The sequence below is a fragment of the Cricetulus griseus genome (assembly GCF_003668045.3).
Source record: "Cricetulus griseus strain 17A/GY chromosome 1 unlocalized genomic scaffold, alternate assembly CriGri-PICRH-1.0 chr1_1, whole genome shotgun sequence".
Taxonomy (NCBI): Eukaryota; Metazoa; Chordata; class Mammalia; order Rodentia; family Cricetidae; genus Cricetulus; species Cricetulus griseus.
Window position 1 is genome coordinate 72,162,102 of NW_023276807.1, and position 27,509 is coordinate 72,189,610.

General features: G+C 39.6%; 1 protein-coding gene across 1 annotated transcript in view; it reads left to right on the forward strand.

The window, feature by feature from the left end:
* Positions 1 to 16,098, forward strand: part of LOC100755515 (peptidyl-prolyl cis-trans isomerase A) — a 158,234-nt gene extending 142,136 nt beyond the window's left edge. Inside the window, exon 3 of the mRNA XM_035453015.1 lies at positions 15,559 to 16,098. Coding sequence (XP_035308906.1) covers positions 15,559 to 16,098 — 540 coding nt within the window. The remainder of the gene's footprint in view (positions 1 to 15,558) is intronic.
* Positions 16,099 to 27,509: the final 11,411 nt, after the last annotated feature.

The following is a 27,509-nucleotide window of genomic DNA, read 5'->3' on the forward strand; positions in this document are numbered from 1 at the left end:
TTTTAAATTATATTTACTGTAGGTAAACATTAGTTATTTCAAAAGTTATGTTATCTTAAAACAGTATAGAATTATAAGAAAATTTTTAAAACTAAGCTAATTTCAATTTACTTCACAATAAAGTTGAATCATTTTTTTTTTTTTCCTGAGCAGAATTGTACAACCGTGATGGGGGCATTTAATGTACTAGTTACAAAGCTATCTATACAAAACACACACACACACACTATGTGAATAAATATTTCATTTAGCTTGGTTCAGTCTTTTTAGATGTGATACTCTCACAATTAGTTCTATTCGGAATAATAAATGGAGCTGGCTTTCCCGTCTGGGCTTCTCTCATGATGCACCTGGCTTTCCCGTCTGGGCTTCTCCCAATGATACACCTAGCTTTCCCATTGGGGCTCTCTCACAGGCTTCAGGTTTTCCCGTACTTCGTGTCTGCAGCAATGCTGATTGTTTAGTTCCACCTTCCTTTATCTGAATTAAAATGAGGGCTTGTTCCTTCCTGTGCTGTTTGTTGTGTTTACTAGGGTAGCTGGGCTCAGGGTGGGAATTCCCAGGGCAGTTTCTCTGACTTTTCATTTTTGTTCCTTCCTACCCTGTGTAGTAGGACATCTCACCCTCTCTCCACTCGGAAGACCACCTTCACAAGCACACCACTGCCACACTTTTCCCCTCCTCATCTTTGATCTCCCAATTTCCTCTCTTAATTGTTTGCAGAAGTCCCTTGCCACTGGCCAGCTTTGAATCAGCGTTGCAAGTCTCTTCCCACAGCCTGTGTTTTATGTCTAGAATTATGAGCAGATCATTAAGTTGTAAGGATGGAAACACTTCATCACAAGCATCAGCTTTACACAAGTTTTCAATGTTCAACTCAGTATTTCTTTACTTTACGTTGAATTTATGTTTTAAAAATTTCTTTCCGTCCCCTTTAAGGTCCGGTTTTACACACTGGGGGTTGCCACTCCATTCATGGTCATACAACTGAAAGCAAAGGGTGTAAAAACGTTGGTAGTGATAAAAGGTTGCTGAATGTGCAGCAAACAAACAAACGAAAAATTCAAAATCAAACCTATGATAACTCTGAGGTGTTTCTGGTGGTGCTCACCCATTTTGCACCATGAAAGTTCACTACAACCTTGGTTCTGAATACCTAACACATATACTCTCCACTGCTCATGGAGCCATACCAAGCATTGCTGACCAATGTCTTCAAGACTTGCACACAGGGGCTGATGTCTCACCATGTGAGTATCAAATTAGTGCGTCTTTGGATTATATTGGTATAGAATGTTTGATTTAAAAAAAATGTTCAATTAGGGTTGCTGACTTGAGTTACATTAAAACAAAACAAAACAAAATTATCTAAATTTTTCCTGGGATTAGGACAGAATTTCTGACAATTTATAAAGTGACCCTAAATATATTTCTGTCGCTTTGTGCAATGTATTTATGCAAAGACAACTTCTCGGCATTGGCGATTATAAGATCAAAATATCAATTAACTGAGAAAAATGGTAAGGATGCTGTTCATTTTCCTAGTATCAAATAAATATACTGAATTTAATTATTTATGTAAAAATAAACAAGCATTTATTTATTAAATGATTTTTTCCATATATTTATTATGTGAAAATTTCCTTTTGTCTTACTTAATAAACAGAAAATTATATGTATACTATGGGATTGTTTTAAAATGAACTTAAGGCTAAATTTCAGGAAGTGACTGACTGCATATCTGTTACTACTCACATACATGGTATCTCAGTCAGTATTCTATGGCTGTGAAAAGACAACAAACACAACAACTCTTATAAAAGACAGCATGGCAGGAAGCATGCCTCTAGGCAGACATGGTGCTGGACAGGTAGCTGAGTGTTCTACATTGGGATCCACAGGCAGCAGAGAGGGACACTGGATGTGGCTTGAACATTTGAAACCCCAAAGCGGCCTCCCCCCCCCCCCGCAGTGACACACTTCCTCCAGCAAGGCCACACCTCCTAATCCCTGTCAAAAGTGCCACTCCCTAATGACCAAGCATTTAAACATATGAGCCCCTGATGGACATTTCAACTCAAACCACCACACTTGGGTTGCATGAAACTCTGTTAAGTGTAAAACAGTTGGGAGTAGAAAAAAGTTTAACAAGTTTTGCTTTAAATTGCACAAATTATAAGTTCGAGTAAGAAGCTTTGCAATGAAAATGTCGGTCAAGGTGCTGGAGAGATGGCTCAGTAGTTATAAGCACTGGTTGCTCTTCCAGAGGACCCAGATTTGGGTCTCAGTCCCCACAGAGCAGTTCACAACCGTCTGTAACTCCGGTTTTAGGCACCTATCGCCCTCTTCTGGCTTCTTTGGGCATAGCATGCAGAGGATGCATTGGCATACGTGCAGGAGGAAGACTCATACACGTAAAGTGAAGGAAAAAAGATGTCAGCCACAGTAAATAAGTAAACAAATAAATGCAAAGACATGCCTCAAAGGACAAGGCAGGAAATTGAATTCTCATTCATGCCAAGGTGGAGAATGTTAGTGCAGAGCCTGTGAATACAACACAAAACAGGAGCAGAGTGACAGCGCATAAATACGCTTATGTTTTCTATATGTGGGACACTTTCTCCATGCCCTTAAGGCCAGGAGCTTTTGATTTTTTTTTAATGTTCCGTTTTATTCTTGTCTCACGAGAATGAATGCCTTAAACAAAGACATTAAATCTAACAGCCTTTTCTATCTTGCATAACAAGGAAATTTTCTTAATGGGAGAGTTGCAGGGGAAATAATTTTTAGAACCAAGAGAGACCAGAAGTATACAAAACTGCAGGATTTGCCTAGGCAGAGCTCATGGGCATAGGGCCTGGGGTGAGATGAGCACCTGGTACATTCTGAAGATTGCTGCTGGACTTACAACTCCCAGACTCTCCAGTGATTTGTTATATAGAGCAAGAAAAGCTGCCAGATCCCGGGGGCCAGGCAGAGTGAGGCAGCTGCTGAGGGAGTGATAACAGGGGCGACTGATAGTCCTCTTCAGAAGTGACTTCCAGAGCTCAGCTCCTGGAGAGAGACCTGGGGTCTGAGCAAATCCCAACGAGGGGAAACCAGGAATAACTTAGAGACTAAGGTTGCTGCCAGTGAACTCAGCTGGGAGTTCAGAGTTAGGGCCTGTCATTTAGGGGAAGGAAAAACAATGGGATTCTTCTCTTTGGGAGACAATTTATCAATCGTTGCAATGTATTAACCCATGCATTCCTGTGCATCTTCTCTGTGAGGCCTGTCTTCCCATGAGGTACAGCGAACCTAGTAGCTATCTATTTAAACGAAATTCAGAATCCACTGGTATAATGACAGAAGCATTCACTGCTAGGATTTCTCTATTGAACAATAAGGGTCATGGTATAGTACTCTCTTCCTTGCTTTAACTTTCAAATATAATGTGGGTTGGACGACAAGAGCTTGGCTGTTAACTAGATTGCTTGAGAACACCCTGGTTCCCTGCACTTAGCCTGATCAGGTGAGAAGCACATGTTCTGAGTGATTTATAAAACAGAAATGACTCCTGTGATTTGAGATGTTGGGAAGAAAAACAAAATGATGAGTAGGTATCAAACCCATTGTGTGGGATGGAAGCAAAGCACACCTTATGACCTATGTCCTTAAGAACAGGGACACAGTCACCTTGGATAATTCCTGGGTGTAACAGCTATGAACCTGAGGCCATTTGTTCTCTGGAGAGACTGCAGAACCTTCCTTCCAGGTGATACCCAGGGAAGGAACTTCCTGACTTCTCTGGTGACCTTCTTCATATCTGGATATTGTGAGATGATTAACATATGTCTCCTGTCTCCACTCCTGAGAGCCCAGCACCTTGCTCCAGTCCCCATGAACTTTAACACCAACCAGCAAGTAGCAACGTAGCCTGTTAATCAAAATTTTCTCAGTGCTACTGTGACTTCATAGGATGGGAAAGCAAGTGGGGTTGGGCTCACGAATCACTTGACTTGAGGTTCCTCTGCAGCACCGGCCCTCTACTCATCCATCTCAGCCAGGTCACTGGTGATCCCATTTTTGGGCTTTTCTTTTATGCAAATTTTAAAACCCTCTGGGTAAAGTACCCAGTCTGGCACAGCTTGGTCCTGGATACCTGGCTTGGGTGACAAGGGAATGAAGAAAGGACAGACATGTTCAGAAAAGTTGGAATAGTGTAGGCCACGCATGCTCTGATGGAGAGAGGCACTGGCTGCAACAAGCTGGAAAACCAGTACATTTAGTATGTGCAGCACAAGGGGGCTAGTCTCTGCAGGAGTTGAGTGTCAAGCTGTAAACATCAGGGAGGAGGAAGCTGTGGTCAGTCCATGCTTTCTGTATACTCTGTCAACATTTGCACATGGACCAGAGGAAGGCTTTGCTAATTTTCTGAGCCGGATCCAAGGAAGGCTTTGCCAATTCCTGTGGGTCTGAGGCGTTTGTTCTAGTCAATATTACACATCACTCAGGACTTCATCTGCTCCTTATACATTGACTCAGGGCTTCCTCTATTCTCCATGGCAAAGCTTTCTTCCATTTGTAAGCCATACTCATTGCCGCTCATTTCACAGAGAATTGGAGCATCCCATCGTTCCCACACAGCCCTCGTTGCTGCTCCGGTGGGTCTGATGGTTCCTGTTTCTTGAGACAGTGCTGGAAAGGGGCTCAGAGCAGACACAACACTTAGAGCTTCTCCAGGGTGCCTGCTGTGGAAGGGGAGAGGATGAACTTCCAACCTTCCTCACGGTATGTTCCACTGAGCATAATCAGAAAGTAAACACTAAAATGCCCACCCAGAGTAGGTGGAGAGACATCTTAGCAGTTAAGAGCACTTGCTGCTTTTGCAGGGGACCCAAATTCAGATTCCATTTCTCAGCTTGAGATGTTCACAATAGCCTGTAACTCCAGCTCCAGGGGATCCAACATCCTCCTTTGGGCTTCAGGCACCCACATGCATGTGTGCTTACACACAGCTACCTACCTACCTACCTACACACACACACACACACACACACACACACACACACACACACACACACACACACCTTTTTAAAAGGCATACTCATTTTTTTCTCTACAACTGGGTTATGTTTATACAATGATTGAATATGTTTATCCAAAACTTTGTGAAAAACTTTTTTGAAGAATAGCCAAATTAGTCAACTTGTAAATAGCTTCCAAAAATTTATAGTCTGGGGATACAGCTTAATAGTAAAGTGCCTCCCTAGCGTCCCCAGCATGGGCAAGATCCTGGGTTCTACCCCCAGTATTGCAAACAACAGCAAAAGTCAAGACCCACAGCAAAAAACCAAAATAAAATATAAAGATCATCTTTAACCAACATATGGCTACATTCTAGAGCATTTCAGGAAAGCTGCTGAGAAAACTTTTTTTTTCTCTAGGAGTTCTGTGTCTGTTGGCTGGCTTTATGGTTGATTTCTCCCACTAGAAAGCCTTGACGGTGTTCCCAAGCGAACTCTGGTACAGGTCTAAGAATTTTTTTTTTCTTATTAATTTGTCTGACCAGTCAAAGAAAAGGCATCCCTATCCCAACAATCACCCATGCCAATTTCAAAGTCTTCTGCATGATTGGGTTGGGTTAGGCTAGGATAAAAAGGAGAAAGAATCGGGTAGGACCTGGGTCCTGTACCACAACATCTAAAGGATGTTGCCACCTTCCTCACTTTCTCAGACAGTGCTTTCATGCCCACATTTCTGTGTTTCCCTTGCCTTCCCTTCCAATCCCTTCCCTTTCCTCCCCTCCCCTTCCTTCTTCTGTGATATCTGCAGGTGTGTGCTTAGACTTTGATGGGATTTATTTGTGCAGATCCAGGTTGAAATTCTTCAGTCAGTCTTCTCCTTCCTTCCTACCCCAAAGGCAGCCTTAGTCCTTGAGGAATTTCTAAGGTTTTTGATGCATTTTCTTTTTTTCTTCTCAGTCGGACTCTGGGAACACCATGAGAGGCAAAGAAATAGGCTCCATTTCTCTGGACACCAGTGGGACTGGTTAAGTGCCCTGAACTTTGGGGCTCTGGAGTTTAGCTGGCCTTTTGAGAAAAGTACTGACAGTTGTTGATGCTTTGAAGTGTTGTACGCGGTGGCTTTGGAACATAGAGACAGACTCCTTCTGGAGACCACTTGTCAACTATCCTCCACTGGTTCTCTTCAGGTTCTGCTCAGCAAACGACTGATTTTAGATGTAGAGGGGCTCTGGGTAGGAAAAGTCTGCAAAAAGGCTTCATTGAAGCTCTTTCAACCACATAGCTCTAGGCTTTTTGATACCTTTATTACAAAATTTTTACAACTTTATTAACTTATTTTTCTTAAAGCTGGTGATTATTCATGCAACCAGTGCCAGAGCAAGCCCTTGGCTAGAGGACATACTCAGGCAACAATGGAGTCATGAAAGTCTACTATGCCTGCAGATTTTTTTGTGTTTCAGAAACATCACTTACTTTTCTACAAATTCCACAATATGCTCATTGTTCTCCTTGTCTCTGGAAGCCAGAGAAAGAAGGATTTTCTTTCTGTTTACATCCTAGGAGGAAGTTCTAAATGTTTCCTTTCTTCATCCCTGCATGTAAATAAGTTTCTTAATTCTCATCTTTGTGTAAAGAAAGCAAAGGAAGTTGAATCGGAAATAGACATAACCCAGGCCTTTAAAAATATTCAGAATGCCTTTTCTTTCTTTTTCTTTTGTTTGTTGCTCATTTTAAAGCAGGAAAATGACATGGCTTTTACTAGGTGCTTAAATTAAAAAAAAAATAAAGAACTTAGAAAAGTAGTTGTAGAATGGTTTATGGAGGGCTGAGATTTGTAGCTGTGGGCAACATGGCTTGCTCCTTATTCTTTATTAACTTCAGGTAGAGTGACCAGTTTTATCTTCTGCATCTTCCTGCTTTGTTCATAAACTCAAGGAAGCTGGGGGTGTGGCCTCCAGATTAGATTTTGAGTGCAAAGGGAAACAGAAGCTCTATTTAACCCCATGGTTTTGTATCAGGGTGGCAGCCTGTCACCTCTGTCACCATGGAATTTTTGTTTCCAATTATAACGATTCTCTAAATAATTTGAAAGAACAATAATTAGATGTGGGTTTATTTTTCGCTCACTGTGTGGTCTTATCCTGTAGACTTTTAATTTAATCAAGTTAAGTTATTTCTAAGCTCCTAATTTGTACTTTTTTTTCTTTGGTACTGAAACACTGACACCCTCTTGACCTAATTCTGTAACTTTTGCAGACACCCACTGGTTTATCTACCTTCAAGCTGTTTCTTTTGCTTCTGTCATTTTCTCTGCATAACTGCTCTCATCCCCAGACCACCCATCTGGATGGAGGACTTCAAATCGTTTTTTCATCACACAGTCTTGGAAAGTCTATTGGACATCTAATTGTTAAGTCACCTGATATTAAGCCTGCCTCATCAATTGATCTGTTTAAATATACTTAAACGAACTCTAGCATGACCTCTATACATCTCAAAGTTCATTCAGCATTTGTTTGTTTTACACCTGTCAGTGGGAGCTCCTATGGGAAGAATTGTTGAGTTCATCAGCTGGTCAGAGCCAATTTGTGACAAAGTGGATCTCTGGATAGAGGTGGACACATCCATGAAAGGACATGTGGAAACATGGATCCTTTGTGTGCCTGTCAGTTGTGGCTTTCAATGAGACTGCTCATGGCACATGGGCAGCTGGATATAGAGACATAGAAAAATAGAATAGATTATTGCTTTGTGTCTGGCACAAAGGGACTTCAGCGTTGGCTGCCCTCAGTGTGTAGCTGCTAAATAATGTCAAGTAAAAGGATAACATATATGAAGCTTACAAATGGAATGAGTTCAATGACTATAAAAGTATTGTCTTAGCAGCTTTGCCGAGCACATCAGTGATGGTGACAATTGCCATTTAAAATACACACATCGATGGTTTTCAGTAACAGAGATGTGCAATAATCAGAACCATGTCTTAACTTCCTTCAGAACACTTTTTATCTCTCTAAAAAGCAACTTGAGATACTTAGCAGCATTTGGGAGTCTCTGATCTCTTTTTCTGTGGATTTATTTCTCTTGGACCCTTAACATGAAGGGGATTAGACTCTATGGGGTTGGAGGTACATTAGTGCAGTGTTCCAAGGTTCATCTTTGTTGTAGCATGTAGTGATACCTCATACATTCTACTTCTAAAAGAGTATGCATTGAATGGTTATACCACATTTCACTACTTTACCCTGTAGTTGATGGACACTGAGATTGTCACTTATTATTGACTACACTATTTTAAAAGAATACTTAGAGATCAAATATTAAAATGATGAAGGAATTATAGACTGAGGGGGTCTCCCAGTGAGGCAGTATATTTATTGTAGTATGTTTGCATTATTGTGTTTAAATGTTTTACTTTAGATTCCTGATATGCCTTCCAGATCAGTAACTAAAATACTCCTCATTGTTTGATTTGAACATGGGTTTCAGTGAGGAAACCTCGGAAATCTATGGGACCTCCTGTAGTAGTTCAGTACTTATCCCTAGCACAGGTGTGGACTTTGAGAGCCCATTCCACATAGAGGAATACTCCCTGAGCCAAGACACACGGGGGTGGGCCTAGGCCCTATCCCAAAGGATACGATAGACTCTGATGACACCCTATGGATGGCCTCACCATCTAGGGGAAGCAGAAAGGATATGTGATAGGTAGGGTTTTAGTTGGGGGGGGGTAGTAGGGGAGGACAGGAGGGACAAGGGAACTGGGATTGTCATGTAAAACAATCTTGTTTCTAATGCAAATAAAAAAATTAACGAAAAATTCAGAACTGCATGCATAGTTTACTTGTACATGTTAAAACAGGATTCAATATCTAAAAAAGAGAATTATTGAGATATAACTGACATGCAGCAAACTGTACATATTTTAATTTTATTTTGAGATTGTTATGACACCTTTCAATATTCTTTCCTCTCTTCACCTCTTCCTATATGTCACTCACCACTCTCCTTCAAATTAATGACCTCATTTTTTCACTAGTTGTGATTGCATGCATAAATGTACGCGTATAATATATGTTCCTAAATAATACCCGTTCAGTCTGTAAAATCTTACTTGTAGGTATGTTTTCATGGCTGACTCTTTGGCGCTAGACAGCGCTAGGGAGGACCACTCCTCTGGCTCCTAGATTTCCTCAGTTGCCTATAGTTCTTTGTGTAGGGTTGAGACCTCATGGATACACACACAGAAATATCACCCCTGCTTCAATGATGAGCATGTCCACCACCCCCAAAGTTTTCCCCTGCATACTTTTCTGAGTTCATCTCTCATTACCATTCTCTGGGACTGATGATCTGCCCTCTGTCGATGAATACTGGCTTGCATTTCTTGAAATTTCATAAAATGGAGTTACGCCACTGATGAGTTTAGTTTTGTCTGGCTTCTTTCATCTAGTGAAATATTTTGAAACCTGGGTATAGTGCCACGTATCAGACACTTATTGTTTCATTATTGTGTGACATAGCCTTATGTGCACTTACATCCATTTGTTTGTGCATGGGTTCACGGATAAGCATTTGAATTCAGTTCAGTGTTTGGTTGTTTAAAAATAGGGCTGCGTCAACACTGGGGTACATCTCTTGCTTGGGAAAGAGCAAGCCTTTCTCCGGGAAACATCTAAGAATTAAATAGCCTGGTTTTATGTCTGGTGCTTATTTACTCACATAAGGAATTGCTAGCCTGTTTTCACATTTGCATCATTTTCTACTACTGTGGTAGTGTGAAGAATTCCAGGTCACCACCACCTCATCCACACTTTGATCTGTCAATTAATTGAAAGCATTCTCAACACTCAGGCAGGAGAGGTTACATAGGGTATGGATGTAACACAGTAGCTGATGAGACTTTTGAAGACATTTTTAAACTTTGCTTGCCACAATATAATGCCCTTTCAAATATTTTGGTGGATTTTACTTGGAAAAACCTTGCTTAAAACCCTGGCATGTGTATTCATGAGCTATGTTGGAATGTAGCTTTCTTTCCATATAATGTTTTTATAGTTTTGTTGTGGAGTAATGCTGGACAGAGAGAGTCTAGATGATTCCCCCAAGGATCTAGATCAATAGGTTAATTTGAAGTGTGTGATTTGGTTACAAGATGTTTAGAAATTCACCAAACACTGCTCTATTATTGATTCTCAGGCTAATTTCATTGTGTTTAGAGAAAGAGTGTGATTTAAGTCTATTTAAGTATATGAGAGGTGTTTTATGGCATATAGGGTAAATATTCTACTTGGCAAATGTTTTGCAACCACTTAAAATAAATGTGCATTCTGTTGTTGGGAAGAGGGTTGTATAAATGATCAAAACAATTGAAAATAGATAGTAAATAATATGCAACCTTAATTATTATGGTGTAATTTACTACCAGTTATTGAGCTAGTATTAAAATCTCAAGAGAGATGCATTCATTTTTATGTATTCTTATGTGCTTTCAGCCCTGTTATTGCATGTATATAAACTGAATTTTGATTATGATCTGCTTTGTTGTTTTCTCATGTCTCCTTATTCAGGATGTTTTTTAGGTTGGAAGTTTTCACTATTGTTTTAGGAAGGTAATTATTTCTTCAATGATTTCTTCCATTCTCCTCCACCCAATTCTTATCTTCTCTGTTTCCCTTGGTAACTCATATATATATATATATATATATATATATATATATATATATATATTAGATCACATGACATCATCCTATAGCTCATTGATGCAATTTTGGACCTTTTGATTCATCTTTATTTTAGTATTTCATTCTGGATGGTTTTCATGTGTAGATGTAAGTTAAGAAATATTTCTTTTGCATCATTTAATCACTGGCTAGTTATGTCCAGTGTACTTTGCTGTCGCTTTAGGGTTCACCTCTGAGTGACTTTTACATCTTTAAACATATTTTCCATGTCTTTGTTTGGGTATTATGAATATATGGCATCTTTGCTTATAATGTCTGCTTTAGAGTCTATTGCTAGTTCTAGACTCTAAATTAGGGAGACTTAAACTTTTATTTATGTATTTACAGTGTTTTTTTCTTGTTTCTTTGCTTTTTTTTTCTTGTTACTTTTGCTCAGAAATCAAACATTGCATTATCAACATTACATTATAAGCTTTACTCAATGATGAATATAATTTTAAGATTCATCAGGCAGGTACAGAACAGTATTTTATTTAGGACTTGCATTTCCTTAGTACTGAGTCATTCTTTAGTCTTCTGTTGTCAATCATGAGGTTTGCAATTCTACAGGCAAAAGTCAGTTTTCCCCCATGTGCCTATGCTGGACTCTGGTACTAACAACTATTCTAGGTGGTTTTATGCTAGTCAGTTTTTCATTTCTACTAAAAATATATGAGAAAATTAACTGATACAAAGCCATGCTTTGCCATACCTTGCAATTGTATCCTTGATCTGTCCATTCCATTATTGGATGGGCACAATTCTTTGAGGCATCTATCAGGGAGGCAAAATGTCCTAGCTGAGTGAAATGGCTACCCCTGTGACTGGGGTAGCCAGAGAGGGGAAGAGACTTGAGTCCTATAGTTGCCCCATACCCTCTTCTCTAGATCCTGAAGACTTCCCACTATATATTACCTTCTAAAGGTTGTCTTACCTCTTCACAGCACCAGCTCTGGGACTAAGCCTCTAACACAAAACATTTGGGGACATTCCAGGTTCAAACTACCAGGCATAATTTTCATATATTCATCGGCTGACCAAACCCATATATTCATTTAGCTGACCAACAAGCTAAGTCAATTTTAGATTCTCTTACTCTGCATATCTGTTTCCTGGCATCTGTTGTTTGGTCAGATATGTGCCTTATCTATTTTTACTGCTGTTGATTTGAATAGAAAAAACATGCCTTTTTGCATTATCTTGGATGGAAATATAGGTCACTATCTAAAGACTTAATTTTATTAGATTATGTGGACTTCTTGTATTTTACATAGCTATTGATTATTGCTGAATGACATTATTTTAGTTTTTTATTGTGTGTTCATGATGTGTATGTGGGGCTATGCATGCCACACATGAATGTGTGGCATGAGTTATTATCCATTATTATCCATTATGAACTTGATCTCTTCTACTTTTATGTGGGTCTGGGCTTGAACTTGTCAGGCATAGTCTTTATTTTGCTTCTGTGCAAATACAGTATTAGGTTTGAGATGACTGAGGCAAAAGATAAGTGCAATCATGATTTGGTTCAGACATCCTTCTACTGAATAACGTTTTGCTATTCTGTGTTTCATCTAGTCATATTTTATAACGACACACTTTTTACAGACCTTAGTAATTGTCCCCAAAGGAAAAATCTTCAGTGTTTAATGAAAATTTTACTTAACTTTTATTTACAATCTACTCTCCCAACAGTTTTGTGACAGTTTTAGCAACAAAATAATCACACGGCTAAGTCTGTTTACAGAGTTGATGACTGATTGGTTTAGCTTTAGGTTTTCTACATGCTCTAGTTGTCTATTTTTTCCTGTTAAAATTTCAAGAAGCAATGGTATACAATCACATTTTCCCATCTGAAAGATGAGGTCCTTTCACCGAGTTAACTCTACTTTCTGGATTTAATGGCTAAGTTTATTTGCTCCCTTCTGAAGATACTATCTTAGAGAGTGTTTTAATCATTGCACTCTGCCCTCAAGAATCTAGGGAGGCTTCCAAGGTATGTTATGCCAAGTTAAAACCTCACAATATTTTTAGGGCTCTGTTTCATCTCAGGAGATGTTCCATAGTTGAAAATATAGTCATTCAGGAATGTACTTGATACTTTTAACCTACAGAACCTCACAGCTCAGCACCACAGTACACCGCAGAATGTGGGCTATCTGTCTTTACAATACAGGCTGCTGTCATTGCTCAGCATGGCAAGGGAGTGTATTGCCACAGATGGGTAGACTGGGAGAAGAGCAAAACTTGTAAGCTCATCTATAAAGCATTCATAAGGCCTCTAACAGTGTAAGCTGGATCATCATAAGTCAGTGACTGCATAATTATGTGCATCTTTTTACGGCATAGCTTTATCTTCTTGTATTTTCTCCTACAGCATGAATATAATATATATGGAACCATATTGTAGGACCACTAAGAAGCATATTTTAAAAAGAGCTTTGACATTGACAAGCCTTGAGCAATACTTTTTTTTTTTTCGACAAATATACTGCCTGTGGATGGAACCAAATTTACATTCTTGTTCATTTTTCTTTCATATATTTGAAATGCCTTCATCTTTTTTCCCCAGAATTTTCCCCTGTGAGTTTAGAAGGCATTGATGGCATTAACTGCCACATAGTAGACAAGAGCAGGTGGCTATTTGCTCTGAGTGGTAAGGTGGAAGGTTCATTATGGCCACCTGCCCCTTGGAATCATGTGGGTGTTCTTAGTAGCATCTGTGAAGAGGTTTGTCCCCTTCTCTTCCCTTCCCTTCCCTTCCCTTCCCTTCCCTTCCCTTCCCTTCCCTCCTGCTTTCTTTCCTCCCCCCCTTCCTTTATATTTTGTTGATTACAACTAAGGTCTCATCATGTCAAATCTATTGGAGGCTTCATCCTCCCACCCTCGAAATAAAATTGGATCATGGTGAATAGAACAGAACCAAGAGAGTCTGGGACAGTTTTATACATATTCTTTATCTATGCAGCTGGAACAGAAACAGAAACAAAAACCATTTAGATCTCAAATCAACATAGCTTTGCTACTTCCCCAGAGAAGGGATTACTTTTTTTCTTTATTTTAACTCCCTTTTCAAGTCATAATTTCAACACAAAACATGGATTTACAATTAAACAATATGCATCATAATTACTTTTCTGCATGATACAACCTAGGGAAATATCCTTGAGGAAAATTACTAAGAAATCACCAAAGCTTTATTTTTTTATGACAGGAGAGATTAGAATTCTTCAGGTAGTAGACCAAAAATAAGAACTGGGTTCAGCAATGACATAAAATAACAGTAGCATTACAGGGAATTGCTTGGGGGTGATTACAAAATGCCTGTAACTATCGGGAGCATTTTATGATTTATCTGCCATGTCAACCAGGATAAAGGAACTAATCTAAAGCCACTTAGAGTTATATTTATAAAACTAGATGGATGAATATTTAGTAGAGGCATTTTGTGCATATATATAGGCTTAATCAATCTAATTATCCATTAACCAATCACTGCCTTGGAAAAAAATTTACCTTAAGGTCAAGTACATTTTTCATGCCATCTGTAAGAATGCTGTCAAAAGTTTATACCTTAGTTTCTGGTGAGTACTATCCTTGCCTTAAAATGTACTTATATTTTTCATGTCTTTGATATTCTAATTTAGAAGTAATGCCATCAACTATCACCACCAAACCAACAACTTAGAATGATTTGTAATTGAATCCCCTAGTTAGTGACTGTCACCTCCCAAGGATTCTCAGCTATTTGCCACATTCCAAAGAGCAGTGTGTAACACAGACATGGGAATGGAACTAAAACCAAATAAGGTAATTTGTTGGCCACATCAGGCAAGTAACAGAGCCCAGAAAATAGAAGATAGACCTTCATTTCTCAGGGCTTCCTTTTTGGCTACTGAAGCAAGACACAGTATTTGGAGAATCCAATAGGAAAGCATGGTAAGGACTGGACCATAAGTACAGAACCCCAAGGGTCTTGGAGACAACAGTAGGGCAGTGGCAGGTCTTTATATCAGTGCTCTAAGCAGGTTTGAGAAAGAAAAACGTGGCACTTATTCGGAGGTGAGGGCCAGGTGACACCAAGCTCATCTCCTGCCAGAGTGTCTGACACCTAATGAGGTGACAAGCTGGTGAATACTAGTGATGGGTGGGAGACATGACCAGATCTGTCTGTAGATCTGTTTTAGAAAAGGGAGAAAGGATCAACTGAGGGGTTTTCTGTGGGATAGCGGCAAGTGCTAAGGTGGTTCCTCAATGCATTTACAGAGACCTGGCCTTTTAATATGCTGGTCTTATTCTATTCTATTCTTTTATTTATTTAGATATGTTCTCACTATGTAGCTCAAGTTGACCTCCAACATACTTTACAGTTCAGGCTGGAGTTGAACTTGAAATCCTCTTGTCTTGGCTTCCTTAGTATTTGGGATTATAGCCATAGAACAATGACAATATGGGTTTTACCTTTTAAAGAAGTATTTGTTACCTAAATCCTGGGTCTACATACACTTTCTGTAAGGAGCCAGAAAGGAAGTATATTAGGTTTTTTGGCAAAGGTAAACTCAAAGAACTCAAAGGTATTACTCGTAGGTGATGAATGTTTTTTTTTTTTTTTTTTTTTTTTTTTTTTATGGCCTCCTTATGGAATCTTTTTTTTTCTTTTTTTTTGAGATAGGCTGTTTTTCTTTGTGAATCTTCAGCTATAGTTGTAGTCCATGCATACAAGTCACAGTTTCCCTGCTTGGTGAAACTGGTCTATGAAATTAAATTTGATTCAGGTTTTTTTTTTTTTTTTAAGACTGAGTAAACAGAATGCAAAAATGCTCTAGGTAAAAAGAAGAAAGGGCCCCCTTTGCAGACACCGCTGTTCCCTGTCACCTCTTCCTGAAGCCATAGTCAACCTCACCATGTTCCTCGACATCACGGCCCATGGCAAGCCCCTGGAACGCATCTCCTTCGAGCTATTTGCAGACAAAGTTCCAAAGACAGCAGAAAACTTTAGTGCTCTGAGCACTGGAGAGAAAGGATTTGGATATAAGGGTTCTTCCTTTCACAGAATTATCCCAGGATTCATGTGCCAGGGTGGTGACTTCACACGTCATAATGGCACTGGCAGCAGGTCCATCTATGGAGAGAAATTTGAGGATGAGAACTTCATCCTGAAGCATATAGGTCCTGGCATCTTGTCCATTGCAAATGCTGGACCAAACACAAATGGTTCCCAGTTTTTTATCTGCACCGCCAAGACTGAGTCGCTGGATGGCAAACATGTGGTCTTTGGGAAGGTGGAAGAAGGCATGAACATTGTGGAAGCCATCGAGTGTTTCAGGTCCAGGAATGGCACCATTTCCAACTGTGGGCAACTCTAATTCTTTTGACTTGTGGGCTTCTTACCTAGCAGACCATTCCTTTTGTAGCTCAGGAGAGCATCCCCACCCCATCTGCTCGAAATGCCCTGTAATCTCTGCTCTCACTGAAATTCTTCGGGTTCCATATTTTCCTCATTCCCCTCCAAGTCTAGCTGGATTGCAGAGTTAAGTTTATGATTATGAAATAAAAACTAAGTAAGAAAAAAAAAGAAGAAAGGAATTTGATGTCTAAGTTGGGAATGGTTGGTGACCCCACCCTCATGAGACAGAAGACCCTCTGCTCTTCAGGACCATTTGAACTATGTAGCAGGAGTTAAGAGCCAGAATCAGCATGAAGAAAAAGGTCCCATTATTCTAAACTAAATTTTTATGCAGTATTCCCCAGTCATCTAGTAACTGGTTTGCATTTTTTGTGTGCACCCTTTCACGATGAGCACTGTCCAGGAAGGAAAAAATATTAACTAACTTATTCCTGGTAAATGGCAGGATATTAGATAACATAAATGACGCATTAGTATGTATGATATATGCAACTGACAGTCAAGTTTCAAGGTGTGTGATGTGTGCTTGTATGTATGTGCATATGTGTGTGTATGTATCATATATGCTGATTTCCAACTTACAGACTTACATATGTGTGCATGTATGCATGTGTGTCTGGGTCTCAATGTATGTATATGGACCCATGTGTGTACCTGTATGCGTATGCATGTGTATATGTCTGTATGTACATGTATTGAGATGAGATAAGGACATAGAAAATGAAAGAAAGAAGAGCCAAGTATTTAGGTTATGAGTAACAACTATACTATATGATTTTGGGGGTGCTGGGATGGGGCAGTTTCAAAACACCGGACCTATGATTTACCTGGTTTGATAACTGTGGCTGAAATACTTGGCAGATCCAAGCATCATGTCACCAGAGGCTCCTTGACCTGTGTGCACTTCATATAGGACAGCTTTATAAATATATACAGACTGGGGTTGTCAGTGGAAGGGGAAGTAAATGTTCTCGTGAACAATTGCCCATTGGACTGCCCAGAACTGCATGGTCAACAGGTCAAATTAGTGAGTTCAACAATACAGTCACCATCCAACCATTAATCAGAGGGGCCATGTTGACAGGGACTTGAGATTCTCTATTGTATTCCGATTGCCTTTTCATTCTTTTCAAAACTATTTTTCTGAAAAAAGAAAGTGTTCTTCTTAAGAAGAAAAACTATAAATGTGTGGTCATTTACATGGTAGTAGAAACCAATTCTAAGTGAAAGAGCAGTTGGTATTTTAGTAAAAGTTTCCTATTCTATAGAATCAGGATCAGAAAAAAGAAATGCTGTGATTTGTAGTCTCTTCATTTTTTGAGTGCTTGCTCCTCTGTAACTGAAGTTATCTGGTATGTTCCTTAAACTCTGGTCAAATAGTATTGGACACACTGAGTTTGCAGTTGTTACATGTTCTGATGTTTCCTTAGCTTCTAGACAAGAACTACTCCTTTGCATGATATTGGGTCACGCCAGTGATTGTTGCTGTTAAATTTTAGGTGCTGCATCAGTAGGACAAAGCTACCCCAGGTTTTATTTCATAACTATATCAGCTTCTGAAACACCTGGGTTTGTCATTCTGTTTTTGTCTATATTTGTTTATATTTCTTTCGTCTCAGAGTTATCAAACTCTTGTAACTGCTCATAGGTTTTTCTTAGAGCAAAGCTACACACTTAGTGTTCATTTCCTCTTACCATTGCATTGCTTTTTGTTTTCTAGTTTGTCAGTTTTGATTTTTTTTTACTTTAAATCTCAGGCAGCATTATCAGAAAAACATTATGTTATGAATTTGAATACTTTGAGACACCTACCCCTGAAGAACACCTACCCTGGTGTTCACTGGTCAGCCAGCCTAGCTAAACCCTTTGTTTCAGGTCTAATGAGAGATCCTGTCTTACAGTGAAGAGCTACATATGATCTAAACTCTGGTCCACTACTACTATTACTACTACTACTATTACTACTACTATTATTACTGCTACTACCACTACACACACACACACACACACACACACACACACACACACACAGAGAGAGAGAGAGAGAGAGAGAGAGAGAGAGAGAGAGAGAGAGAGAAGTGAGAGCAACTTTCTAGTCAATGGAATTTTTTTCCATCAAATTTTTTAATATTTTTCTTACATTATTTAATTATTTAATAATATTACTTGTGTGTGTGCCTGAATGTGTGCTCGTGCACGCACGCACGTGTGTGTGTGTGTGTGTGTGTGTGTGTGTGTGTGTGTGTGTGTGTGTGTGTGTGTGTGTGTGTGTGTGTGTGTGTATACATGGGTGCACATGCATGTGGAAGCCAGAGATTCATGTCGGGGTTCTTCTTTATTTTTTTTCTACCTTATCTTGTGAGGTACAGTCTTTCATCTGAACCTGGAGGTTAGGCTGGCCAGCCAAGAAGCTCTAGGAACCCATTGCCTCCACCCTATGTTTTCAGCACTGAGTTACAGATAAGCACTGCTGAGTGTGTCTTTTATGCAGGTTCTGTGAATCTGAACTTTGGTCTTCAAAGAACTCATGGCAGCATATTCTGAACTGAGCTCTCCCTACCCTCAGATATTTGCTCTTGATCTAGATACTTGAATGGCTGCAAGTGAACACCTCTGTTCTTCAGACAGATAAAACAGCCTGGTGTCATGATTCCTGGCCACTGACAGCAGAGTCACCCATCACAACACAGAATGATTTGGGCACGTTCAAAAATCCAGCCTCTGTGTCAACAACACAAATTAAATCAAATTACCAGGCCTGGGAGTTGGGTGTTAGACATTACCATTTACCATTTACTTATTCTTTGTGTGTGCATGTTTAATGTGTGTGTGTGTGTGTGTGTGTGTGTGTGTGTGAGTGTGTGTGTGTGTGTGTGTGTGTGTGTGTGCAATCACACGTGCACAGGGCATGTGAATTCAGATGTAAGAGCAGGATAGCAGGTGTCTTCCTCAGTTTCTCCTTATTTCCTTGAGACAGGAAGGCTTACTGAAATGTCAGCATACACTTTTGGCAAGGCTGACTGACCTGGGAGCTCATTCTTCCAACAGCATGTTGTGATTACAGGCATACATTTTGGGTGGAAGCTGGGAACTAGAACCCAGGTTGCCACGCTTACAAGCATTATTATGTACTATGCCTACTCCTTGACCCTATTTTTTTCCCCATTCATGATCCTTATTAAGGGCAGTTTGAAGTCACAGCAACATTGAATAGAATGTGCTGAGGTTTTAGGCAGGTGGCCTCTTATAGTCAAAAGTTTTCATTGGAATAGCATGTTCGTTTTCACTGTTGAGCCTTCTGCTCTTATTGCCTTCATGTCTATAGAAGGCTAAGAATATACTGCCAAGTTGAGAATGACTGATAAGGCCATCAGGCTCCATCAATGCTCAAGTTCCTGACTATGGATCAGAGTTCTTCACAGTAAACCCATGGGCATGCTATGATACTCTTTTAAAATGTTATACCTGGATATAACTATTCAATATACTTTAGCTAAAACAAAATTTTTTTCTCAAAACTAATGATTATCAAGTGTTATTACTTTTAGCATATCTATATGTCTATATGTATGTATGCTTGTGTATATATTTATATTAGTTGCTTCCTATTGCTGTGACAAAATACTTGAAAAAACAACTTAAGAAAGAAGGTTTTCTTTTATATTTGAATTTAAGAAGGGATACAGTTCATTTGTGATGGGGAAGGCCCAATAGCATGGGCATGAGGCAACTGGGCACCTTGTACTCATGCTGTATGCATCTGCCAGAAGCAAACAGGAATCCGGATCCCAGCAAAAGTTACCAACTTTCTCTAGCTGTGCCATTTGTGGGAGCATGTGTTTTGGGGGCTGCAGTTGGAGCCAGCCTGGCAGCCCATGGTTCATACCTGAGAGGGGGAGTGTAGATAAAGAAAAGCTAGCTAAAGGAGTTAAGAGACAAGACGGAGACACAAAATAGATGCCAGCAGGGCAGACTCAATTAATACTGAATGCCACTGAACGTTCCCAGGTTATTCTTCAGCCTACTTAAATACCCAACCAAAAGTGGGGACAATGGAATAAGACTTCTATTATCATGTATAAGGGGCAACTTATACATGATAATAATAGACTAACTTCCCTTAATTTTCCAGGTACTTGGTAGCCACACCCTCCATCCAGCCTTCAGGGTCGAGAGTAAACACACCTGGTCCCAAGTCTGTTGTTATTTAGGTAGAGACACCCACTACCAAGGCCAAAACATCCTGTACCCACCAAGCTAAGTCTTATAAGTAGTTAGACATATTTGAACTCTCTGAACTTGAGGCAAGATGAAATGGACTCCTTTTCATGGGTTCTGACATGCTAGTGAGGTTCTACCTTCCAAACATTTTATAGCTTTTAAAACAGTGTCTGTAGCTGGAACCAGTTGTGTAGACATATGAGTTTATGGGAGATATTTCACATTCAAAGAATGTAAAATGCGGGCAAAATAGGACAATAAGACAGTGGTGAGGACTTGGTGATTCAGCTGTTCCCACTGAGGTATTACCAGTTTTATAAGAATTGATGACTAGGAGAAATTTCAAGAGGTAAATTTCAATCAGATGCAGAGTTAGGTTTTAATCCTCTTTTAGACTAAAGGGAGAATTGTAGGGAAAGCTGTAGCCATGCCTACTTAGGGGCTGGCTACAGGTGTGCCTGACCACGCCCTCACAAGCTTTCGAGGGCGTAGTCAGGGGACGTAGGGTGACTTCGTTTTCGCTTTCAGTTTCTCTTTTGGGCTTGCGTACAGATTGCTGCGGCTGGCTAGGTCGCTCTGTAAGTAAGGCTTTTCCCTATTAAACACCCTTGTGTTTCTACCTGACTCCGTATTGGTAATTTCCCACTATAGCTGCCCCTGTTTTTGTTAGACTTCTATTGCTTTGATAAAGACAATAGCCAAAACTATTGGGAGAAAAGTGTTTATTTCAGCTTATGCTTCCATATAATAGTCCTTCACTGAGGGAAATCAGGCCAGGAACTCAAGTCAGGCAGGACCTGGAGGCAGGAACTTAAGCAGAGACCATGAGGGAATGCTATCTACTGCCTTGCTCCTCCTGGCTCACTCAGTTTTCTTACACATTCCAGATGGACTTGCCCAGGGGCAACACAAGTGGACTGGTGCCAACCGTATTAATTATGAATTATCAATTAAGAAAATGTCTCACACACCAGCCTACAGGCAATCTGAAAGAGGCGTTTTCTCTATTGAGGTTCCTCATCCCAGATATGTCTACATTTGTGTCAACTTGACAAAATCCAACTAGCATATCTCCACCAGGGGGTATCTGTGGCTAGGTCTCCTGTAGGCCACCTTCAGATAAGGGATAGTATCCTGTGGTATCACCAAATTGGTGAAGGTAGGCTAGATGAACTGGGGTAGGATTTTATTCTTCCATAATTTCTACTTTTTCAGAATAGTTCACAAAGTCCTCGGCTTTTCCTAATGTGAAGAATCTCAAAATCAATATATCCTAAATCAGCTCAAAAAAAAAAAAAAAAAGAAAAGAAAAAAGCAGCAACAACAAAGATTATAGATATGGAATGGAAAAGGAAAGGAAACCACAAAGAATGGGGACTGATGGAACCCTTTAGAGTTGATAAGACAAAGAGTACTTTTGATACTTTAAAATGTGTATTCTTTGCGTAGTTTGAAAGATGGGCTAAAATACAGCGTGAAGCTTATTGGTCTGGAAAGTTAGGATTGGATTGAGGCTGCATGAAACCTGAGCTCCTGCCATGGTCAGCTGGCACAGTTATGATGGTCCCTAGTGAGTCACAACACCATGGCAAAGAGGAGAAAAGGAAGGAGGAATTTGTTTGCAATATGGCATCCAAAAGACAGAGGAAGATGACAGAGAAGGGGCTGGGGACAAGATAGAACCCCCAAAGGTGCACTCCCAGTGACCTACTATCACTTATCAGTCCCTACCTTCCAGAGTTCATTTACCTGTCAATAGTCTGTCCACAGTGGGCTTCCATGAGTGGATCAATCCATTCATAAAGTGAAAAATCCCACCTTCCCAAACACCCATCTCTGAATACCACCTGAGTCAGGAAACAAGCCTTCAACACGAATCTTTTGGCAGACACTTGGTATCCAAACCATACATATGTACAATCTATTTATCGTTCCTCCTTCATCTCCTCCCTCTCAATTTGACATTGTTTTCAAAACAGTGAGATAGAAACATAAATTTCTATAGTCCATGCTTGCCTCTATAGTGTGTAGGCTATACTGAAATGCATTTCTGCTCACTTTTTGTTTTTCATTATACTCTGAGTTATTAATGCAGACATTTAAATATGAGCAGTCCTTTATATTAAACTAGTTTATGACCTGTACAGCCCCATCCATCTTAGCATTCATCTATCTAGCCTGCCAATCTTCATTTATTCTATGAATTCAATAATTTACTGAATTACTTCCGGGTAGCAGATGGTGTTGGATTGCCAAGTCTACAGCGATGAGCAAGGCGCTGCCACTCTCTTCAAGTTCACACAACCTGGCCGGAAACATACTGGTTAGGAAGCAGTGGCAGCAACCATCTGATGAGACACAGCTTGTTTCAGGTCATGCTGCTTTGTTGTTGGCTCAGTTGGTGGCTGTGTTTCAGGCATGAACATTTCTGGTCTACTCTCTCACTCTTGGCACACCTTCCCTACAGACGGACGTGTGCATGTCCACAGAGCAAGGTTTGAGAAGATTTGCCTTATCCCCACAATTAAAATAATTTATACCAAAGGCATTTCTCTGTAAGTCTTTCTTCTCTTCCTTGGGAATTAGATAAGACTCCAAGCAAGCTCATAGCAAAGGTGGTCAGGAACTCTGAGGTGGGCATTGTGTCTTTGGTACTTTTGGCATTCTACTATAATAGGACCCCTATACTCATATGAGAACCTAAGGTGGTACTTGCTTGCAAATGTGAAGAACTGCTGGTTAGTTGTAGAAATGACACCTTAAAAATATAGAAAATCTTTTCTTCTTCATCTATTTATGGTTTTTAAATTTTTTTTAATCAACTTCTCCAAATGTATCTTGGAGCAACATGGGATCCAAGTACACAATTACCCTGGTGTATATTTTAATTAGTAGCTTGGCAGTTGATCTTCTCACCACTAATCAAGCTTGATTTAACAAGGGCTTGGAACACTCTCCTCCAGCCGCAGACAATTGTGGGCCTATTATCGGACTTTTGGTTGGCAGGGTGGTTAACCTCATAAGCCTCAGATTCCTTATCTATCAAATGGGGTTAAGAATCCTGTGCTCATGTGTTTGTTCAGGAAATGAAACTAATGAACATGCACGATAGTGCTCCTCTTTCCACGCAGGCACCTTTTCCTTGAATTTCCGCTAATAAATCTGCGTGATACATTTCCAAGTCCTCCACAAATATTAATGCATCAAATATTCTTAGCAATCACATGGAGTAGGTAGATCCCTAATTACAGGAGAGGAACCCAAAGTGTAGACAGACATGCAGCATCAGCTACCTGTGTGGTAGGTCTAGGCTTTGAACCATGCTCTGTGCAGAGTGGGTGCTTGCCTGCTTGCTGGTTTTTAGCACCATACTCTGATATACCTCCCAACAGCTTTAACAAATACATAAGAGAAGGGACCTCTGAAGCCAGGAAATCAGGTTTCTCCACCCAGTTTCTAGAGGCTCTGCCCTCCAAGTCTATGTCATGGAAGGAAAGGAGGCCCATTAATCTAGAATTCAGGGTCTGTCACCGTTGGCTTTCCTAGAGCCCTTCCAAAGTGTCAACAAAGAGCTGATGGGAAGTGGAAGAGAAAGAATTAGAGGACATAACAGTGTGACCTGGCACTGGCCTGCTTACACATTCACCTTACGCCATAGCCAGGACTCTGCTGCTATGCAAAGAGCCTTCCTCACAGCACCTTCATCTAGGAGATGATGTGAGAGGCAGTCCCTGACTCCCTAGTGTGGGAAGGGGTTAAGGCATTTTGGTGTTTATAAAAATGGCACCCAGAAGCACATGTGCTCTCTTCAAGTGGGGATTTAGTTCAAAGCTTGTGATTAATGAATATCTTAGAGTCTGTTTATGTGAAACAGTCATGTAAACTCTGTTGAGGGTGAACAAAACAGTCATCAGTTTGAAGATAAATTTTCTTTCTTAGTCAAACTTTCCAGTGTTCCTTAAACATGTTGTTTATGTAAAATTTATTTATAGCGGATTTTTACACTCACTCAGTAATCACTGAAGACATTATATATATATATATATATATATATATATATATATATATAATATATATTCTACTTTTAATTCCAGCTAACACCTTTGTTATTTATACCAGCATGTACAAGTCTCTCTTTATGACATAACATCTGTTGCTGGAAGGATGCTTTTTGTTGGCAGAAATGACTAATGTATTTTCGAGCAAGCAAAAGAAGAGATCAATCATGAAAGAGAAAGTAGTCATGTTCCAGACGTTGCCTGTTCTGCAGGCTGGAGTCGCACACGTGATGCAAATGGAAGTTGCAGTCAAAGGTGTTTCCTAAACTGTTCGGAGATGGCATTCGGTTGAGAAATTGGACCGCAGTCCCCCTCATGATCTTTGCAGGCCTCCAGGGCCCCAGGATTTATCTCATTCATGATGAAGACCCATCTGCCTGTGAGTATAAGTGAAACGCATTTGTCCTTATGCATCATCACTCTTAAAATTGCCAACTTTTAATATGAAATTAAAGTTTAGTAAGTTTTTACTAATTAAAAGTTATTAAAGTAACATCTTTTATTACTGTGACCAGACCAGTAAACTCAATCATTTACCTGATTATGCACTTTTAAACTGAATTGTCAAAATGAAGCAAATGGACATACTATTGTTCTGAATGAAAACTCCTGTTTATATAAAACCTAATTCTCCTTTTGGTGGGTCCTGTGTCTTTAAAAAATTTAACATCTCCTATTTGTGAATTGTGAAACACTTGATAATACAGGAAGGCAGAATGAGAAAAATTAAATATACTGTAACCTACCCATTGAGAATTCTGGTTTCAAAAATATAGAAGGGAGTGAAAAAATACAAGAAGAATATGAATTAAAGAAATTGCTTGGTCTGGCTGGCTGGTGGTGGTGGTGCACACCTTTAATCCCAGCTCTCGGGAGGCAGAAGCAGGGGGATCTCTGTGAGTTCAAGGCCAGCCTTGTCTACAACGCAGATGCCAGGACACTCAGGACTGTTACACAGAGAAACCCTGATTCAAAAAATAAAACATTTAAAAAAAGAGATTACATGAGAGGCTATTGTTTTTAAAATATTTACATTTTATTAAGTCTTATGACAAATCAGACAATAGTTACAAATTTTTATTAGCTTAAGATATATAGCTTAAGCTTAAGAGCAAAATAAAAATTATGGAGTTATGAAAATATTTTATATCTTCTAAGTCACTATTTTATAGGCTCACTGGTAGTGTCAATTCATTCTCAATACTCAATAAATCCCATGGAAACTTTCACAGCATTTGTAATCCTAAGGGTGAAGCAGCCAAATGCACAGTGCTGTGGTATGGAGGGATCTCAGTGGGTTGGAAAAGCAAATCCACAGGAATTACTGGTGTTGATTATCTATGAATGTTCTTCAATCATCCTACTTTGAAAAGATAATGTCATAGTCACTAGTGGTTATTCTTGTTTGAATATGCAATGTTTCCTACAGGCTCACATGTTTGACTACTCAGTCCCCAGTTAGTGGTACTCTTTGGGAGAGTTATGGAATCTTTAGGAGGTGGAAACTTTCTGGAGGAAGTATGTTACTGGGACTCAGATTTTAGAGCCTGGTCCCATATCCTATTCTCTCTCTCTGCTTCCCGTGTGTAGACAAAATATGTGATCATTCTTGATAGTCAGGCTGGTCTCACACTCCTTTACTACTATGTCTGACTGTACCCCCTTTGGAACTGTAAGCCAAAGCAAAACCTTTATCAAGGCAACTTAAGAAATAAAGTAAATTTTTATTTTAAGGTTTATTTATTTTTATTTTATGTGTGTATTTGTATCTGCTTACATATATGTGTATATATCACTGGTATGTCTGGTGCCCATAGAAATTTTCATGAGGCTGGAGTTAGAGGCAGTTGTGAGTTGCCTGATGTGGGTCCTCTGCCAGAGTGGCAGGTGCTTTTAACTGCGGAGCCATTTCTGCAGTTGTGTCAGGTATTTTATTTCATCAATAGAAGGAAACTAACACAGTGACATTGTATGAAGTAGGATGTGACAAGGAAGGTAAGGGCAAGAACATATAGGTGTTTTCTTTCCAGATTCTGTATAGTAGAGAGAGAAAAAAAGAGAATGGATTCTAAAAGGTATAAAACACAATTAGATCCAATGACATACTGGGATATTACAGACAAATATGATCTGTAGGCAGGAATTATAGTAATTCTTTAATTGCTTGTTGTACTAGATGGCTCCTGCACAGCACCGGCATTCACTCATTGTGGTCTGATTCATTCAGGGATGCCCTGTGCTCTGCTGAAGATTATTCAGTAACTGGTGACTTTATCTGGGTTCCCCTTGGCTTGGGAGTTCTTTCTTTTCTACAGAGGCTCCCAGGCCCCACCTTTCAAAGCAGGTGCCACATAAGGTTTGGTTCTTAGGACTTCGCTCTTCCCATACTACACATTATCCTTTCTATGTCCATTATAGTCTACGAACCATGCTGGTGAGATGTTGGTTCCCAAACTGGGGCCTCTGGCTCTTTTGTGTTCTTTATGCCTCATTTCTTTTCCCCTACTTATTACTTGTATGTCTTCTTTGGGAGGTCCCTAGGTCACAACAAATGCATTTGACTTATATGTAATGACAATGAATTACCAAAAGCTGAAAACCTTAGCAGACTTTCAGGACTATCTTCTTCTAATAAAACATTTCAACAACCAATTTTTGAAATAGTCCCAACAACCCATGAGTTAGATCATTTGCTGTTGGTCATGGAGTAACCTTTCCTACCAGGATGATTTAGCCTATCAGTGAGTCATTGACCATGGAGCTGGGAAGAGATGTTCCAGTAGTGTCTTGATGAGTTGGCATAAAGTGGTGATAATACACATTGAACAACTCACAAATTAATTCTAGGCAACTGGAAAGAAGTTATATGTGCATTTGATAAAAGTTAGTTAAATTGAAGGATAATGGCTCAATAAAAACACATAGGACCATTGAGCATAAATTTGTTGTATTCAGAGAGCATGTCCCATCCACAGAATACAGGCTTAGCTATTTCTGGAGTGGCAGTGAGATAGTGAGTCTTAATTTCAAACAAGAAGTTCAAAAATATCTCATGAACTTGTATACAAGTTAAAGAAACACAGATTGTATA